The sequence below is a fragment of the Salmo trutta genome, chromosome 3 (assembly GCF_901001165.1).
Source record: "Salmo trutta chromosome 3, fSalTru1.1, whole genome shotgun sequence".
NCBI lineage: Eukaryota > Metazoa > Chordata > Actinopteri > Salmoniformes > Salmonidae > Salmo > Salmo trutta.
In genome coordinates, this window is record NC_042959.1 from 16,858,780 (window position 1) to 16,878,851 (window position 20,072).

At 43.1% G+C, this 20,072-nt stretch overlaps 2 protein-coding genes across 2 annotated transcripts; one reads left to right on the plus strand and one right to left on the minus strand.

The window, feature by feature from the left end:
- Positions 1 to 684: 684 nt before the first annotated feature.
- On the minus strand, positions 685 to 13,829 carry cops6 (COP9 signalosome subunit 6). The gene is made up of 10 exons (XM_029725242.1): positions 13,739 to 13,829; positions 12,785 to 12,910; positions 12,324 to 12,455; positions 11,864 to 11,952; positions 11,604 to 11,666; positions 4,259 to 4,306; positions 2,086 to 2,200; positions 1,899 to 1,991; positions 1,523 to 1,623; positions 685 to 1,257 (listed from the first exon to the last, which is right to left on the minus strand). The coding sequence occupies exons 1-10, from the start codon at positions 13,779 to 13,781 to the stop codon at positions 1,117 to 1,119; spliced, it is 951 nt and encodes a 316-aa protein (XP_029581102.1). The 5' UTR covers positions 13,782 to 13,829; the 3' UTR covers positions 685 to 1,116.
- Positions 13,830 to 13,890: 61 nt separating this feature from the next.
- Positions 13,891 to 17,337, plus strand: LOC115169526 (F-box/LRR-repeat protein 12). The gene is made up of 3 exons (XM_029725231.1): positions 13,891 to 14,217; positions 14,333 to 14,408; positions 15,295 to 17,337. Exons 1-3 carry the CDS (start codon positions 14,117 to 14,119, stop codon positions 16,315 to 16,317), a joined length of 1,200 nt encoding a protein of 399 aa, XP_029581091.1. The 5' UTR covers positions 13,891 to 14,116; the 3' UTR covers positions 16,318 to 17,337.
- Positions 17,338 to 20,072: the final 2,735 nt, after the last annotated feature.

Below are 20,072 nucleotides of genomic sequence, written 5' to 3' on the forward strand. Positions count from 1 at the left end.
TTGCTTAACATCAGTGCCCGACCTCACTAATGTGCTTGTGGCTGAATGGAAGCAAGTCCCCATAGCAATGTTCCAACATCTAGTGGAAAGCCCTCCCAGAAGTGTGGAGGCTGTTATAGCAGCAAATGGGGGACCAACTCCATATTCATTCCCATGATTTTGGAATGAGATGTTCGACGAGCAGGTGTCCACATACTTTTGGTCATGTAGGGCCAGGATATCTGGTCACAATGCAGACACATTTTACTGATGCAATGGCTACAATGTGGGCACAATCATAATGTGAATAAGACCAGGACAAACGATGCATATTAGCACCAGGTATAAACAAGGCTCTGTTACGCGTGTCTGTTCACTAGAGATGGACGGAAGCACTACTGTGTTATTATAAACCAGGTGGTTTGAGCCCTGAATGCTGATTGGCTGAGAGCAGTGGTACATCAGACCGTATACCATGGGTATGACAAAACATTACTATTTACGTTGTTAACCAGTTTTATAATAGCAATTAGGCATCTCAGGGGTTTGCGGTATATGGCCAATATACCACGGCTACTGGCTGTATCCAGGCACTCCGCGTTGCGCACAACTGCCATTAATTGGCAATATACCACACCTCCTTGGGCCTTAATTATGTATTTGTTAATGAATATGAATCAGCTATAATTGAAATTGATAAATGGCCTTATTTTACTTTTTATTGGACAAACAGAAATCAAAGTCCCAAGAAAAATCAGCAGATTATTTATTACTTACAGAAACATGGAACAACAAAACAAAGAAAAAGGGGAAATTGTATTTTCTGTTCACGTACATGAATTCATTAATGTGCATACTCACAAATGTCAAAGTGCGAGTGAAAATGTGAGTGATTTTGTACACGGTTTCCTTCTTCCTGTTTGTGTGTGTGTGTGATTTTATGGTATAGACAGGAGGCCTTTGAGACACTTCTAGCATTTGCTACCTTTGAAAACAAACTGGTTTGATGAGAACAACATTCACTGGTATCTGAGTGTGTGTGTCACAAGTGTTACTTAACATAAAATACAGACAAACAAATGGAAAAGCAGTGCTTGTGACCTCTCCATCTCTTCCTCCATTCACTCTTTCTGTCACTCAAAAGAACAGTCCTCTCATCCTCCGGCCGATGCCCTGTCTATCGTACAAGACGTTGAACTTGTTGATGAACTGGTTCATGCTGTTGCAGGTCTTAGTGATGGTACCTAGGTAAGCCATGAGGCCCACGTCATTGCATTGCTGAAAAAAGTGAGAAGGAGATGAATATGCTTTTACAGTACTGTGCCAATCCAACCTGTCTAAGCATTCTCAAATCATTACCCTTATTGAGTGATTTAAAGAAGGAATTTTGTCAAGGTTTTATTCATTCAAAACAAAGTATGTTAATTATCCTGCCAATTTGGCAGATTATCACATTACCAAGACTATAATCTAAAAACAATGGTGCACACATGTTCAGACCAAGAGCTGAGTTTTGCCAAGTGCCTAGGTGGGGATGACTTACATCATAGAAGTCAGTCTTGAATTTGATGGTGCTGAGAACAGGCAGTCTATGGCACAGGGCATTGGCTTCTCTGAGGATCTCGTGGTTAAATGGCACCTCTCCTGGGTCGTACCAAATCATAAGGGGAGAGTTAAAAAAGAGCACGAGGGAAAAATATACACACAACAACAACAACAACGTGAGATAAGATACAGTTGGGATATACCAAGGAGAAGAGACAGGGTTGAAAGACAATGTTTTTTTTTTTTTTAAAAGCAAGGGCTGGAAATTATATCTATGTTAGTAACAGCATCTTCTTTCCAGACTCACTTGAACATGCATTATTTCGGTCTTTCATCCCCCTTTCATCCCTCATCAGAGTAAGCAGTTCTCTCACCTGCTTCCACTGCTTTGACATATTCCAAGATGACTTTCACCCTGCTGTGGAGCATCTTAATTGCACTGTGTTGTGCTATGAGATGTTCGGCCACTGAACAGAAGAGACACACATAATGGAGAGAGGGTGTTTAAAAAAATGCCTGTCAGACAGTGGGGGGTAAATAGGCCACCATAACTACAGTTACCTGTTGAATTCTCCCCCGTGCCTGTGGCTGTCATGCGAGCCACGTGATCCACTCCGATTCGCTCCGCCTCTTCTGTGGCCAGAGTGTACCCCAGCTCAGCAAACAACATGGTCGCCTGGGATTGGTCAAGTCAGAAGGACAGACAAGTTTACAAATCAGCCACTAGTACTAATCATGGTGGCATGTTTCCACTAGCCAGTAATTGCCTTTAAAAAAATAAGAGAAAGAGAAACTAAGCCTATAAATAAAATTGTTGCTGGCCAAACTGACCAGTAGAAAAAAAACAATGGTCGGCAGGCTATCAGCGTCACCCATCACCCACTTATCACCCACCCGTCACCCTTCACCCACTTATGGGAGAGCAGCAGCCTCTGGCATATGGACACATTGATACACCGTGATCATTGGTGGTTAAATGAGCGCATGGAACTCAGATGGCCAATAACTTCCATTGTCAACTAATTCAAAATACATAAAACAATTTGGGTTCATTGAATCACATTGATCTCTCTACTAAACCGGTCTGCCTCCCTTTCTATCTGTCTTGAGCTATCGCTAGTGAAGTGCAACATTATATCAAATCAATCAACTGGATGGAACTGAAGCATCTCTAGCGAACTTGCAACATTCTATTAACTAGCCTATTCAGGACCCTCAGAGTTTCCTGCACACCAGTGAGCTCGGGTCAGACTGCTGTTCTTGCACAATGGACTTACTGTGTGAGGTAAAGAAAAAAATGACTGAAAAGCTCAGCTTATTAGTGGGGGCTGTGGTGAGTTAAGGCAATCAGAAATCAAATGGGTACATTCCTACATTTGAGTCAGGTAGGCTACTTCAAAGCATGCGCTCTCCCTCAACAAGACAGAGAAACCAGACCCATGTTCATTGCTTACATTGAGCACTTCAAATAAAAGACATTGACAAAATGTACAAAACTCCTAAATGATGGTTATGAAATAAACCATAACTTCTTTCTCACAAGTGTAGCACGTTGTGAACTCTGGAAACAATGTTTCCACTCTGAGAATGAGAACATAAATGACTGTAGGCCTAATTAGTAACAAAATGCATTAACAGAAATGAATGTAACCAAATGACAGGGATTAACGGTACATTTACTACTGGTGACATGTAATGGGAAATGTATCAAAATAAACAAATCAAAGAGCAAACAATTCACACAATGGAACAACGAATGCACAATAATTGGCGAGAGATAGATGAGTGCATTCTGGAGAGCAGAGCGCAGGCCTTCTGGGGGGCAGAGCGCAGGCCTTCTGGGGGGCAGAGCGCAGGCCTTCTGGGGGGCAGAGCGCAGGCCTTCTGGGGGGCAGAGCGCAGGCCTTCTGGGGGCAGAGCGCAGGCCTTCTGGGGGGCAGAGCGCAGGCCTTCTGGGGGGCAGAGCGCAGGCCTTCTGGGGGGCAGAGCGCAGGCCTTCTGGGGGGCAGAGCGCAGGCCTTCTGGGGGGCAGAGCGCAGGCCTTCTGGGGGGCAGAGCGCAGGCCTTCTGGAGAGACGCAGATATAGGCCATCTTTGCCACACACCCCTTCCCCTTTTTCTTGTCTCAGCATTTAAAATTAAGACGAATTATCTTCAGACATATTTTAGATGCTTTTCACTGACAGCCGGCACTCAATCAGCTAGACCTTTTGCCACGGCTGCCGTCTACAAAATACTTCCTCATATGCCATTTCTCTCCTGTTCTATTGGTTTTCATATCAATTTTCTTTCCTTGTCCAGAAGCAAAAGGCACAATACTAGTCATATTAGCAACCCATCCTAGTTGTTGCATCATTAGATTCACTATATTTCTACGTTTCTAACGGAGATTTTAATCTCTGTCATATACCGCTGGCATCAGGTGAGGTGTTTAGAATGGCGTTTTTTAACCGCAAATTGCATTTTGGCAAATGTTTGAAAATGACGTTTTATTGGCTGCTTCATCACAGGAGTTGCATATTTTGTTAAGATTAATTACCATAATCTAAGTGTGAATTCTGTCATTCTGAGCACCATGGTTGGACGCCCTAATAGTTTACGCACCCAATGCATATGGGTCCGGGAAATTTCTCAAATGGGCGGTAAATATAAATCTTCCCAGTTACGTTGTCCGGCGCCACATTTTCCTAACAGAGACCCTGGTGTATGTGTGTGGTAGGAGAGCTTGAGTTACCTCTCCACTGATGATGTCGATGACAGACTCATACACACTGACAGGGAGCTGAGGGAGACGGGACATAAGCTTCAATTACCACATGTAGAAAAGCTTTCTCTACCACATCATAGCAATGTAACTGTCCGACATAAAAGTAACTAAAAATGTAATTTGAGAATAATGTTTGACATTAATATATACAGTACCAGTCAAAAGTTTGTACACACCTACTCATTCAAGGGTTATTTATTTATTTTTACTATTTGCTACATTGTAGAATAATAGTGAAGAAAACAAAACTATGAAATAACATATGGAATCAATTTGTAAGTCGCTCTGGATAAGAGCGTCTGCTAAATGACGTAAATGTAAATGAATCATGTAGTAACCAAAAATGTGTTAAACAAATCCAAATATATTTTAGATTCTTCAAAGTAGAGACCCTTTGCCTTGATGACAGCTTTGCACTCTCTTAGCATTCTCTCAACCTGCTTCACCTGGAGTAATTTACCAACAGCCTTGAAGGAGTTCCCACATATGCTGAGCACTTGTTGGCTGCTTTTCCTTCACCCTGCCTTCCAAATCATCCCAAACCATCTCAATTTGGTTGAGGTTGGGTGATTGTGGAGGCCAGGTCATCTAATGCAGCACTCCACCACTCTCCTTCTTGGTCAAATGTTGAAAATCAAATGTTAGTCCCACTACGCGCATACCAGATGGGATGGCATATCGCTGCAGAATGATGTGGCAGCCATGCTGGTTAAGTGTGCCTTGAATTTAAAAAAAATAAATCACAGACAGTGTCACCAGCAAAGCACCCCCACACATCACACCTCCTCCATGCTTCACGGTTGGAACCACACATGGGGAGATCATCCATTCACTTACTCTGCATCTCACAATGACACGGCGGTTGGAACCAGAAATCTCACATTTGGACTCATCAGACCAAATGACTGATTTCCACTAGTCTAACGTCCATTGTTCGTGTTTCTTGGCCCAAGCAAGTCTCTTCTTATTATTGGTGTCCTTTAGTAGTGGTTTCTTTGCAGCAATTCAACCATGAAGGCCTGATTCACAGTCTACTCTGAACAGTTGATGTTGAGATGTGTCTGTTACTTGAACTCTTTGAAGCATTTATTTGGGCTGCAATTTCTGTGGTTGGTAACTCTAATGAACATATCCTCTGCAGCAGATTTTTATTTATTTATTTTATTTTTATTTCACCTTTATTTAACCAGGTAGGCTAGTTGAGAACAAGTTCTCATTTGCAACTGCGACTTGGCCAAGATAAAGCGTAGCAATTCGACACATACAACAACACAGAGAATAAACAAAACATACAGTCAATAATACAGTAGAAGAAAAGAAAAGAAAAAGTCTGTATACAGTGAGTGCGAATGAGGTAAGTTAAGACAATGAATAGGCCATGGTGGCGAAGTAATTACAATTTAGCAATTAAACACTGGAATGGTAGAGGTGCAGAAGATGAATGTGCCCAGGGCTCCGGGCAGCCGAGCGGAAATGGAGGAAAACTCGCCTCCCTGCGGACCTGGCATCCTTTCACGCCCTCCTCTCTACATTTTCCTCTTCTGTCTCTGCTGCTAAAGCCACTTTCTACCACTCTAAATTCCAAGCATCTGCCTCTAACCCTAGGAAGCTCTTTGCTACCTTCTCCTCCCTCCTGAATCCTCCTCCCCCTCCCCCCCCCTCCTCTCTCTCTGCGGATGACTTCGTCAACCATTTTGAAAAGAAGGCTGATGACATCCGATCCTCGTTTGCTAAGCCAAACGACACCGCTGGTCCTGCTCACACTGCCCTACCCTGTGCTTTGACCTCTTTCTCCCCTCTCTCTCCAGATGAAATCTCGCGTCTCGTGACGGCCGGCCGCCCAACAACCTGCCCACTTGACCCTATCCCCTCCTCTCTTCTCCAGACCATTTTCGGAGACCTTCTCCCCTACCTCACCCATCAACTCATCCTTGACCGCTGGCTACGTCCCTTCCGTCTTCAAGAGAGCGAGAGTTGCACCCCTTCTGAAAAAACCTACACTCGATCCCTCCGACATCAACAACTACAGACCAGTATCCCTTCTTTCTTTTCTCTCCAAAACTCTTGAACGTGCCGTCCTTGGCCAGCTCTCCTGCTATCTCTCTCAGAATGACCTTCTTGATCCTAATCAGTCAGGTTTCAAGACTGGGCATTCAACTGAGACTGCTCTTCTCTGTGTCACGGAGGCTCTCCGCACTGCTAAAGCTAACTCTCTCTCCTCTGCGCTCATCCTTCTAGACCTATCTGCTGCCTTTGATACCGTGAACCATCAGATCCTCCTCTCCACCCTCTCCGAGCTGGGCATCTCCGAGCTGGGCATCTCCGGCGCGGCCCACGCTTCGATTGCGTCCTACCTGACAGGTCGCTCCTACCAGGTGGCGTGGCGAGAATCTGTCTCCGCACCACGTGCTCTCACCACTGGTGTCCCCCAGGGCTCTGTTCTAGGCCCTCTCCTATTCTCACTATACACCAAGTCACTTGGCTCGGTCATATCCTCACATGGTCTCTCCTATCATTGCTACGCAGACGACACACAATTAATCTTCTCCTTTCCCCCTTCTGATAACCAGGTGGCGAATCGCATCTCTGCATGTCTGGCAGACATATCAGTGTGGATGACGGCTCACCACCTCAAGCTGAACCTCGGCAAGACGGAGCTGCTCCTCCTCCCAGGGAAGGACTGCCCGTTCCATGATCTCGCCATCACGGTTGACAACTCCCTTGTGTCCTCCTCCCAGAGTGCTAAGAACCTTGGCGTGACCCTGGACAACACCCTGTCGTTCTCCACTAACATCAAGGCGGTGACCCGATCCTGTAGGTTCATGCTCTACAACATTCGCAGAGTACGACCCTGCCTCACACAGGAAGCGGCGCAGGTCCTAGTCCAGGCACTTGTCATCTCCCGCCTGGATTACTGCAACTCGCTGTTGGCTGGGCTCCCTGCCTGTGCCATTAAACCCCTACAACTCATCCAGAACGCCGCAGCCCGTCTGGTGTTCAACCTTCCCAAGTTCTCTCACGTCACCCCGCTCCTCCGCTCTCTCCACTGGCTTCCAGTTGAAGCTCGCATCCGCTACAAGTCCATGGTGCTTGCCTACGGAGCTGTGAGGGGAACGGCACCTCCCTACCTTCAGGCTCTGATCAGGCCCTACACCCAAACAAGGGCACTGCGTTCATCCACCTCTGGCCTGCTCGCCTCCCTACCTCTGAGGAAGCACAGCTCCCGCTCAGCCCAGTCAAAACTGTTCGCTGCTCTGGCACCCCAATGGTGGAACAAGCTCCCTCACGACGCCAGGACAGCGGAGTCAATCACCACCTTCCGTAGACACCTGAAACCCCACCGCTTTAAGGAATACCTGGGATAGGATAAAGTAATCCTTCTAACCCCCCCCCCCCCAAAAAAAGATATAGATGTACTATTGTAAAGTGGTTTTTCCACTGGATATCTTAAGGTGAATGCACCAATTTGTAAGTCGCTCTGGATAAGAGCGTCTGCTAAATGACTTAAATGTAAATGTAAGTAGAGATACAGGGGTGCAAAGGAGCAAGATAAATAAATAAATACAGTATGGGAATGAGGTAAGTAGATAGCCCATCTGTAAACAGCCCATCTATGTACAGGTGCAGTGATCTGTGAGCTGCTCTGACAGCTGGTGCTTAAAGCTAGTGAGGGAGATATGAGTCTCCAGCTTCAGATATTTTTGCAGTTCGTTCCAGTCATTGGCAGCAGAGTACTGGAAGGAAAGACGACCAAAGGAGGAATTGGCTTTGGGGGTGACCAGTGAGATGTACCTGCAGGAGCGCGTGCTACGGGTGGGTGCTGCTATGGTGACCAGTGAGCTGAGATAAGGCGGGGCTTTACCTAGCAAAGACTTGTAGATTACCTGGAGCCAGTGAGTTTGGCGACGAGTATGAAGCGAGGGCCAGCCAACGGGATCATACAGGTCACAGTGGTGGGTAGTATATGGGGCTTTGGTGACAAAACGGATGGCACTGTGATAGACTGCATCCAATTTGTTGAGTAGAGTGTTGGAGGCTATTTTATAGATGACATCACCGAAGACAAGGATCGGTAGGATGGTCAGTTTTACGAGGGTATGTTTGGCAGCATGAGTGAAGGATGCTTTGTTGCGATATAGGAAGCCGATTCTAGATTTCATTTTGGATTGGAGATGCTTGATGTGAGTCTGGAAGGAGAGTTTACAGTCTAACCAGACACCCAGGTATTTGTAGTTGTCCACGTATTCTAAGTCAGAGCCGTCCAGAGTAGTGATGCTAGACGGGCAAGCAGGTGCGGGCAGTGATCGATTGAATAGCATGCATTTAGTTTTACCTGCATTTAAGAGCAGTTGGAGGCCACGGAAGGAGAGTTGTATGGCATTGAAGCTCGTCTGGAGGTTAGTTAACACAGTGTCCAAAGAGGGGCCAGAAGTATACAGAATGGTGTCGTCTGCGTAGAGGTGGATCAGAGAATCACCAGCAGCAAGAGCAACATCATTGATGTATACAGAGAAGAGAGTCTTCCCAAGAATTGAACCCTGTGGCACCCCCATAGAGACTGCCAGAGGTCCGGACAACAGACCCTCCGATTTGACACACTGAACTCTATCAGAGAAGTTCTTGGTAAACCAGACGAGGCAATCATTTGAGAAACCAAGGCTATCGAGTCTGCCGATAAGAATGTGGTGATTGACAGAATCGAAAGCCTTGGCCAGGCCGATGGAGACGGCTGCACAGTTATGATGTCATTTAGGACCTTGAGTGTGGCTAAGGTGCACCCATGACTAGCTCTGAAACCAGATTGCATAGCAGAGAAGGTAAAGTGGGATTCGAAATGGTCGGTTATCTGTTTGTTAACTTGGCTTTCGAAGACCTTAGAAAGACAGGGTAGGATAGATATAGGTCTGTAGCAGTTTGGGTCTAGATGTAACTCTGGGTCTTCCTTTCCTGTGGCGGTCCGCATGAGAGCAAGTTTCATCATAGCGCTTGATGGTTATTGCGACTGCACTTGAAGAAACTTTCAAGGATCTTGAAATTTTCCAGGTTTGACTGACCTTCATGTCTAAAAGTAATGATTGACTGTTGTTTCTCTTTGCTTATTTGAGCGGTTATTGCCATAATGTGGACTTGGTCTATCTTCTGTATACCACCACTACCTCGTCACAACACAACTGATTGGCTCAAACAATTACATTTACATTTTAGTCATTTAGCAGACGCTCTTATCCAGAGCGACTTACAGTAGTGAATACATACATTTCATTTTCATTTCATGCATTTTTTTTTGTTTTTGTACTGGCCCCCCGTGGGAATCGAACCCACAACCCTGGCGTTGCACACACCATGCTGGTGTTGCAAACACCATGCTCTACCAACTGAGCCACAGGGAAGGCATTAAGCATTAAGGAAAGAAATTCCACAAATTAACTTTTAACAAGTCACACCTGTTAATTGAAATGCATTCCAGGTGACTACCAGATGAAGCTGATTGAGAGAATGCCACGAGTGTGCAAAGCTGTTATCAAGGCAAAGGCTGGCGACTTTGAAGAATCTCAAATATAAAATATATTTAGATTTGTTAAACACTTTTTTGGTTACTACATGATTCCATATGTGTTAATTGATCCTTTTGATGTCTTCACTATTATTCTAAAATGTAGAAAATAGTAAAAAGATAGAAAAACCCTGGAATGAGTAGGTGTGTCCAAACTTTTGACTGGTACTGTACAGTTGAAGTCAGAAGTTTACATACACTTAGGTTGGAGTCATTAAAACTCGTTTTTCAACCACTCCACAAATGTTTTGTTAACAAACTATAGTTTTGGCAAGTCGGTTAGGACATCTACTTTGTGCATGACAAGTAATTTTCCCAACAATTATTTCACTGTATCACAATTCCAGTGGGTCAGAAGTTTACATACACTAAGTTGACTGTGCCTTTAAACAGCTTGGAACATTCCAGAAAATGATGTCATGGCTTTAGAAGCTTCTGATTTGCTAATTGACATCATGAGTCAATTGGAGGTGTACGTGTGGATGTATTTCAAGGCCTACCTTCAAACTATGTGCCTCTGCTTGACATCATGGGGAAATCAAAATAAATCAGCCAAGACCTCCGAAAAAAAGTGTTGCGTTTCCAAACGCCTGAAGATATCACATTCACTTTTACAAACAATAGTACGTAAGTATAAACACCATGGGACCCGTCATACCGCTCAGGAAAGAGACGCATTCTGTCTCCTAGAGATGAACGTACTTTGGTGCGAAAAGTGCAAATCAATCCCAGAACAACAGCAAAGGACCTTGTGAAGATGCTGGAGGAAAAAGGTACAAAAGTATCTATATCCACAGTAAAACGAGTCCTATATTGACATAACCTGAAAGGCCGCTCTGCAAGGAAGAAGCCACTGCTCCAAAACCACCATTAAAAAAGCCAGACTACGGTTTGCAACTGCAAATGGGGACAAAGATCATACTTTTTGGAGAAATGTCTTCTGGTCTGATGAAACAAAAATAGACCTCTTTGGTCATAATGACCATCGTTATGTTTGGAGGAAAAAGGGGGAGGCTTGCAAGCCGAAGAACACCACCCAACCGTGAAGCACGAGGGTGGCAGCATCATGTTGTGGGGGTGCTTTGCTGCAGGAGGGACTGGTGCACTTTACAAAATAGATGGCATCATGAGAAAGGAAAATTATGTTGATATATTGAAGCAACATCTCAAGACATCAGTCGCGAAGTTAAAGCTTGGTCGCAAATGTGTCTTCCAAATGGACAATGACTCCAGGCGAACTGGCTTAAGGACAACAAAGTCAAGGCATTGAAGTGGCCATCACAAAGAACTGACCACAATCCTATAGACAATTTGTGGGCAGAACTGAAACAGTGTGTGCGAGCAAGGAGGCCTACAAACCTGACTCAGTTACACCAGCTCTGTCAGGAGGAATGGGCCAAAATTCACCCAACTTATTGTGGGAAGCTTGTGGAAGGCTACCCGAAACGTTTGAACCAAGTTAAACAATTTTAAAGGCAATGTTCCGAAATACTAATTGAGTGGATGTAAACTTCTGACCCACTGGGAATGTGATGAAAGAAATAAATCAATCATTCTCTCTACTATTATTCTGACATTTCACATTCTTAAAATAAAGTGGTGATCCTAACTGACCTAAGACAGGGAATTTTTACTAGGATTAAATGTCAGTAATTGTGAAAAATGGAGCTTAAATGTATTTGGCTAACGTGTATGTAAACTTACAACCTCAACTGTATATCGTCCATTATATTTAAAAAATCTAAATGAGAAACTCACATCTGTGTGTTTGGTCATCGGGTTGAGCTTGAGGAAGAGAGGACTCTCAATTATCTCACACACCTGAAGTGAAAAGAGAGGAAAAGCCAATAAGGAAACAGCACACAGTTGGTCAAATAACCTCAAATGACTAACATTTACATCTTTCAAATCACTGACCAATTACAGTAACAGTTACTTTTATCATGCCTCTAATTTCTCTCTCATGGAAAATGCCCAACCCCATGGAAAATAAGTGTATTCTCCTTTGCTCCACCTACCTGCTTGTGAATGTGGATGTCTGATTGGTCACAAGGACCACCTGTGGTATACCAGCCCAGGAATTCCATGTCCTTGAAGACCTGTTTGACTGAAAGGAAGCAGAGGTAGGGAGGTCAGGTACAGTATGAATTCCATGTCCTTGAAGACCTGTTTAACTGAAAGAAAGCAGAGGTCAAGAAGTCAAGTAGGTCCCCCCACTAATGTAATCTTATTCACTGTGACCTAAAAGGCAAAACTGATCCTAGACACTTATACAGAGATTCAGTTCCATTTATAACACCAAGGGCTTCAGGTACAAGCCTACTATGACATTTTTCAACTTCAGAGATGGTGGGAAACCATGACACGGCACATCAATCAATCACAACTTTTTATCTAGCACTTTCACCAATATCAGTAATCAATGGGGAGTGACATTGACATTTTCTTTGTATGGTAGGTCAGTGAAATTAGACTCACACTGCTCCTCCTTGGTGTAGTAATACTCCTTGTCAATGTGTGCTCGGTCATCTACCAATTGATGAAGCAGCTCAAAGGAGTTCATCACCTCAATGTTTCTACCCTCCTGCTTCCCGATTAACGCACCGATCACTTGGTGAGAAGGAAAGGATGCAATGCAACATTAGGCAGCTGGTTGGAATGGATACACATGTAGGCTATAGCAAAGCCCATTGAAATTGTGTCATTAACTGTAACCTCTCCCATGTATGATTCCCTTCCCACTGTTGAGATATTGGTTCTCTTATAGAGTCTTAACTATTTTAATTAATGTCTTAAAGTTAAAATACTTTTAAAGAAGTTTAAACATTTACAGAGCAATTTACTGAAAACATGTCAATATCTCTCATCCCCTTAGTCCATGCCAAATGTAAGACTGTATACAACTATCGGTATTCTTGAAAACTGCTCAGCTCACATACCCTGCATGGGCCGCCCCTCCTGGGAGCGGATGCGAATCCAGTGGTCTGAGATGTTGAGGATGACGAGAGGATGCAAGGCAACAGAGACACTGCCGGTGACCCCAGAGACCATAACACTGGGGCTGGCTGTGGGACAGAGAGAACGGGTGGGTTTCCTTTATTGTTGGTCATCTCTAAAGCCAAACGTAGCTAATATGGCCTTAACACGATCACCTGCCTCAGAGCAAACAAAGCATTTGTGTTCTTGTCTTTAATAATATTATTTTCTTTCGACGATTGTTACAATATCCGTGTGCAGTTGAATTGGGTGGATTTGAGTAATCTAACTTTACAGGAAGAGTAACATTACAATGATGACTAGTTAAATAAAGGTTAAATAAAAAAATGACTGATTCTACTCATCAAAGCTATGATTGTTCAACAATGCTATCCCAATCAACATTTTAAAAGATGTCATCATTAAACTTACTAACAGCTTAGAAAAATATAGGTAACTACTCGCTAGGTATAGAGGACCTGTTACTGCGCTGTTATTAAACTAGCTAAGGCAACATAGTTAACGTTTTAACATGTTAACTGTTACCTAGCTAGCAACCGATAAACTAACGCTAGTTGTTTACATTGCCGATGTTTAGTTAGGTAATACGGACGGACCAATCAATATGTGACGGCGGTTGAATTAGTTTGTTAACTAGCAAATATTAACTGCACTTGTTTGGAAATTGCATATACCAGTAACGTTAATATACACACAAGTACTGGACAGCCACCTTATCTAAATTAACTAACGTTAGGTAGCCTCGCTGTAGTAACGTTAGAGAACGCATAAGCGAAATAATGGCAAGCTAAATGCGCTAACACCATCGACAAAGGAGTATAGTTGGAACCTACACAATATGTATACAACCTTAGCATAATCAGATAAATCAATTGTGCTTTAAGGGAAATTATTACCTGCCCCATCCACTTCCATTCCACCACCATTGCTCGTCGCCATCTTGTCCGACTTACAGCTGCGCAAGCCCAGTAGAACGAGGAGTTTTTTCTCAAACGCTAAGGGGCAGTGTTTGCTGCATTTACACAGGGGTTTTGGTGATACATGCTTTGGAAATTATGCCGTTGTTATGCTTATTTATTATTTCAAATATTTACGGCATTGTATATATCTGGTACGGTCACATAAAATGTGCTAATTTCGAGCATGTAGTATTTCAGAACGTTTAGGAACGTTGTGGCTTTAGCACCCGTTTCTGCGGGGTTTATTACTTGAATGCAACTTTGGTACGTCGGTGTATTTTGTCCGTGTACTCGACGGTACTTTTTGTTTACAAAATGGCAGACTTCATAACTTCTACCCTCGATTACTTTCCAGAGAACATTTTAATTGATATTTTATCATATTTAGGTGTGCGAGAGCTCATCCGAACTGGAAGGTAAAACAAGTTAGCTGAAGTCGATGTGCTCAATATCAATTTTCATGATAATAACGTCAATGTTAGCTTGAAGAACACTTCTCTTTGTCATGTCATTCATGTGGTGTATTTGCAGGGTGTGTAAGAGATGGAGACGCCTTGTAAAAGACCAAAGACTATGGCGAGTTGTTGATCTAACTGCATGGAAAGGGGTAAGAATGGTGTCCATTATTGCACGTTGATCTTACCATTTCAAGACTCGTCCTGAAAAGATTTCTGAGGCTACCATGTCTGTCTAAAGACGTCAGCCATTTTGTGATATAGCCATGTTTATCCGGTTCTACATTCAATGATATTTCAGCAGACCTGATTTTATTATTGATAGCTACTTGTTTGAGACCTCTCACATTCTGCAACATAATGCAATGTTGATACTTGCATTGCAGGCTTATTTCCAGTGTTGGGGGAAGTTACTCTGAAAATGTGTATAATTTACAAAACTATCAATTACTTAACACTGGAAGAAGTTAACCTACACTAAAGCTACCCTTAAGACAAATATGGTTTACTTAACTAAAGTTACTTTGAAAAAGTAGTTCACTACATCCAAACTATTTTGTGAAATTGTATCATTTTAAGTGTCAGGCTACAAATTGCAAGACTGAAGACTTTGGGGTCATATGTTAACATAATTTGTAATGTAGCCTATTAAACACAAAATGTTTCGAGTGAGAATTAGGAAGGTTGAATCCCGAAAATGAAAGGAAATGATTGCCTACTTAACACACACTTAATGTTTTGCAAAAAACAGTGTGTAGTTCTAGTAGTTAGCGATATGGTAATGAACACACTACCTAGATTTGAATTTAGTTCAACTACCACCAAGCTACTGCAAAATTTAGTTAAATTACTAGTTGAACTACATGTAGTTCACTACTCCCCAGCACTGCCTATTTCCTACCTGTTGACTAGCTAACTCTACAGAACTTTCAAGTCATCGCTCAAACACTGATGCATTGTTTCTTCCCCATCTCTCCCTCATTGGATGTTTTCATTCTTCGACTGCTCTTCCTGCCCTTGGTGTCCATTTTGGGTCAGGTGACATCGCGCATGCTGTGGGTTCTTCTACGCCAGTATCTGGGCACTGGGCTCCGATGCCTGCGGCTGCGTGGCTTGCTGCTCTCTGCTAGAGGTGGGGCCTTTCTCTCAGAGTCCTGGCTCAAGGCTTTGTCCTCCAGGTGCCCCCGTCTGCGTAGTCTTTCCCTGCTCCACGCAGACTTGAGAGGCTTGCACAGTTGCCAGCTCCTGCCCACAACACTGCAGGTCCTAGAGTTGCGTGGCTGCGAGCTACCACAGGGCTTTTTCACCCAGACCCCACTCAGTCCTGAGAAACAAGCTGGAATGGCATCAACTGCTGCTACTCAGCAACAGGGACGTGTTCAAACTGGGAAAGTGCCTGCCTCCACATCAGGGATTGCCATTGAGACGATGGTCCTTGACAATGTGCCCTCCTTCACAGACCAGCACCTGCAGAGTCTGGCGTCTTGGTTAAGGCTTAGCCGCCTAGAGCTCCGCAACGTCCTTCGTGTCACAGCGGAAGGCCTTAGGCGCAGTGCCGCCCAAGAAACCGACTCGGGCTTAAACGGGCTCTCCAGGCTCAAGTACCTGGAGATAGGGCACTTTGGGCGGCCGGGCGCCCAGCTGCAAATGGCCTCCCTGGGGCTTGGAGTGGGCTGGCTGGGCCTAGAGGAACTAAGCCTTGGCGGTAAGGAGGTGGGACCAGGCCTGCTGTCCGCCAGCCGTCTGAGGGACCTGAAGCGCCTGCGCCTGAGATGCTGCAAGCTGAGAGAGATGCAGGTGCTACGTAGCTGCAGGACACTGCGGGACCTGCGCAGGTTGGAGTTCTGCGAGGTGTTCTTCCAGGTTTGCCCAAAGACACCAGAGAGAGAGGGGGAGGTGGAGAGGCAGGGTGAGGAGGGGAGGGAGGGTGGCACAGATAGTGGTGATGATAAACTGGAAGAGAATGACCCCGTGCCAAGTCTGCGCCGCTCACTTGCTGCTCTGCTGCCACAATGCGCACTAGTGTTCACCAACTGCACCGTTACAATAACCTCAGACTAGATTACATACTGGATCTGTTGCACATCTGGTCCCCTTATTCTACTGTTGTAAAACATTCCTCTCAATTCAGCCTGTTGCAAACTCATGCTTTACCTTCATTCACATATGTAATAAAATAAATTGAAAGTTGCAACAACAATTTTAAACTCGCTTACAGCTATGCTATTGAACAAAGGGACAGTTAACGGTTTAATGGGTGTCACAGAAAATGTTATGAGAGGAAGCACCTGTTTGCTGTATTCCCATCCGCAGTAGGCCTGCAGGTAACATTTAACGTATGATCTGGAGCGTTTTCCTAAGGTTAGTTTGATTATTTACACTCTGCTTATCCATTGAAGAAGGTATTGTAACAGTTTCATTTTTTATTAGCCACCCAGATGATGGTTCCTCTTTTAGTCTAAATGTGTATAAGGAAGTGGTTAAACTTAAAGCTTATTTTTAATGTACACCAGAGAAGCATCGCAGCGACCAATAAACGATGACTTCAATCATGTACTGTAACGGACCTGCTACAGCCATCGGACGTCCAGCACTGCCATCAGCCATTGAGGGAATTCTTCCTTTGAAATCAATGAAAGCTGCTGTACTGCTTATGTTGCGTCTAATGGCAAGTTCAATAATTGCAGAGGTTCCGTTCTCGGCGGCTGATGTGTGCATTCATTCTATCTTGTGAATGGAAATATTGAGGGAAGAAGATTTTGGTTGGTTTCTGTGTAGCAGGGAGAACGTCACATTGACGGCAAAATATATTGCAACTCTGGGGGGGAGTGTTTAAATAACAGCTTGGACAGTTATCAGTACGTTGCTGGTATTATGCAATTTCAAAACCATTGCAGTTAAAATTTGCTGTTGCCCACTATATGTTTTGCTAGCTGGAAAAATACACTTATCCCCACTTGAGTTGTGTGATTCTCCAAAGCAGTATGTTATCTGTATTAATTATGAGAAAGTAGAATTGAAAACTGTTAACCTTTTTCCATCAAGAAACTGTGGTAAATAAAAATGGCACAATGTATTTTATGTATGTGGGAAATGATCATCTATGAATAATGTTTCAGGGTTGAACTCCTTTATATGCTTTGTAAATAATTCAGAACAAAAGAAAGGACATTGGGATACCATGATATGTCGGGGGGGGGAATCAATGTTCTTTCGTGATAAAATAATCAACTGTGCAAGTAGTTCAACGTGCACAAGAGATGAAGACCATTTAAAACAGTTTTAATCCTCAAATGTGACACACAGCCATAATACAATAGCCTAACCTAATAATGCAACACAAAACCGTGCTTCTACACCTGCATTGCTTGCTGTTTGTGGTTTTAGGCTGAGTTTCTGTACAGCACTTTGATATATCAGCTGATGTAAGAAGGGCTATATAAATAAATCTGATTTGAAAACATTCTAGAGTATTTCAGCCAATAACAGGCCTGCAGTCATAGTGAATGGTAGTGAAATACATTACTGAACGTGAGCGTAAGTGTCTAATGGACCATTCTCATTGTAAGCGGTAATTTTGCAGTAGCACGTTGACTTTGAGAAGGTGAAAGAGGAGACTTAAGTTCCAGGATTTGGTAAAAGTTTTAATACAGAGCTTTGGGGTACATGTGAAATGCAAAGGCTGATAGTGACAGCCTGAAAGAGCCATGAGCCATGGCTAAAAGGCTCATTGTTATTCTCAGAATAATCAGAACGACTATATAATTTACAGTGGGTTCCAAAAGTATTGTGACAGTGACACATTTTTTGTTTTGGCGCGGTACTCTAGAACTTTGGATTCGAAATGATACAATGACTGAAGTGCAGACTGTGTGTGCAGTCTGAAGTGCAGACTGTCCATTTTAATATGAGAGTATTTTCATGCATATTGGGTGAACTGTTTATAAGTTACAGCACTTTACATAGTCCCCTCATTTCAGGGGACCAAAAGTATTGGGACACATTAACTTTGTGTATTAAAGTAGTAAAAGGTTAAGTATTTGGTCCCATATTCCTAGCACACAATGGCTGCGTCAAGCCAAGTGTTTGTTTTGGTAGTGTTTTAGATTATTTTGTGCCCAATAGAAAGGGTAAATAATATTGTATTTTGGAGTCTCTTTTATTGTAAATAAGAATAGGATATGTTTCTAAACACTTCTACATTAATGTGGATGCTACCATGATTACGGATATTCCTGAATAAATCATGATTAATGATCAGTATGAAAGTGAGATGCACAATATCATACCCCTTCAAATAAATGCTAAATTCTCCTGTTATTGTAAGTGAGAGGTTAGCACATGTTGGGGGTATGGTATTTGTGGGTCGAACTTTCTCATCATTATTCAGGATATGGATGAAAATACCCTCAATGTAAAGCTGATAGTCCTTACTTTAACCTCAGTCATTGTTTTATTTAAAATCCAAAGTGCTGGAGTACAGAGCCAAAACAAAACAACTTTCACTCTCCCAATACTTTTGGAGCTGACTGTATATAGTCATTCTTAATGACATAAACAAGCTTCATTACAGACAGTGGTTGGTGGGAAATTGCTGCAACATTCAGTGAACAGAGACATTTGCTACTTTGTCATGGTTTCTGGTACAGTGTTTATTTATTTAAATTGTATTTAACATTTATTTAACTAGGCAAGTCAGTTATTAAGAACAAATTCTTATTTACAATGATGGCCTACCCACAACGCTGGGCCAATTATGCGCCGCCCTATGGTACTCCAAATCACGTCCGCATGCGATTCATCCTGGATTCAAATTAGGGACTGTAGTGCACTAAGATAGTGCCTTAGAACGCTGCGACACTCGGGAGCAAAGAGTACATGATGTTCAGTAGTTTGAACTAGTTCAAGATTGGAAGACAGGATGTACTTTGGGTGGGAAAGAGCAGGTCTTCTTAAGACTGAAGTTAACTGTTTAGAGAAGACATTCTACTGTTGTGGCGGAACAAGTGAGCGTGATTTTCAGTTAACTTTGCTGCTATTTGTGGATCTAGGCCGCACATCAGGGAATCACTTCTATCCTCACATAATATTCGTTCTCAGATACAGTATGTGTGCGCATTCTGCAACAGCCTTTTTCACTGTGTAACATTGCCTGTTTCAGCGTGTGTAAATGTACAATAAGTCAGAATATCTTTCATGATAAGTAGAAGCTCAGTATTGACAAGTCATGATAAAACCTGAGCTTGACCAGTCTTGATTAGTGGGCTCTGGAAGATCATGGGTCTTTACACATTCTAATAGCCCCTAACACCTTATCTATTATCTTCATATCACACCCCAGTTCAGCTCAGCAGGCAATCTACTCCAAACATGTATTTAGTAGGCCTACAACCTAGCTCATACATTTTTTAAATGTCTTAAGAATGATAGACAAAATATCTACATAGGCGTACAGAGGCCCATTATCAGCAACCATCATTTCTGTGTTCCAATGGCACGTTGTGTTAGCTAATCCAAGTTCATCATTTTAAAAGGCTAATTGATTGTTAGGAAACCATTTTGCAATTATGTTAGCACAGCTGAAAACTGTTGTCCTGATCAAAGAAGCAATACAACTGGCCTTCTTTAGACTAGTTGAGTATCTGGAGCATCAGCATTTGTGGGTTCGATTACAGGCTCATAATGGCCAGAAAGAAAGAACTTTCTTCTGAAACTTGTCAGTCTATTCTTGTTCTGAGAAATGAAGGCTATTCCATGTGAGAAATTGCCAAAACAAATCTCGAACAACGCTGTGTACTACTCCCTTCACAGAACAG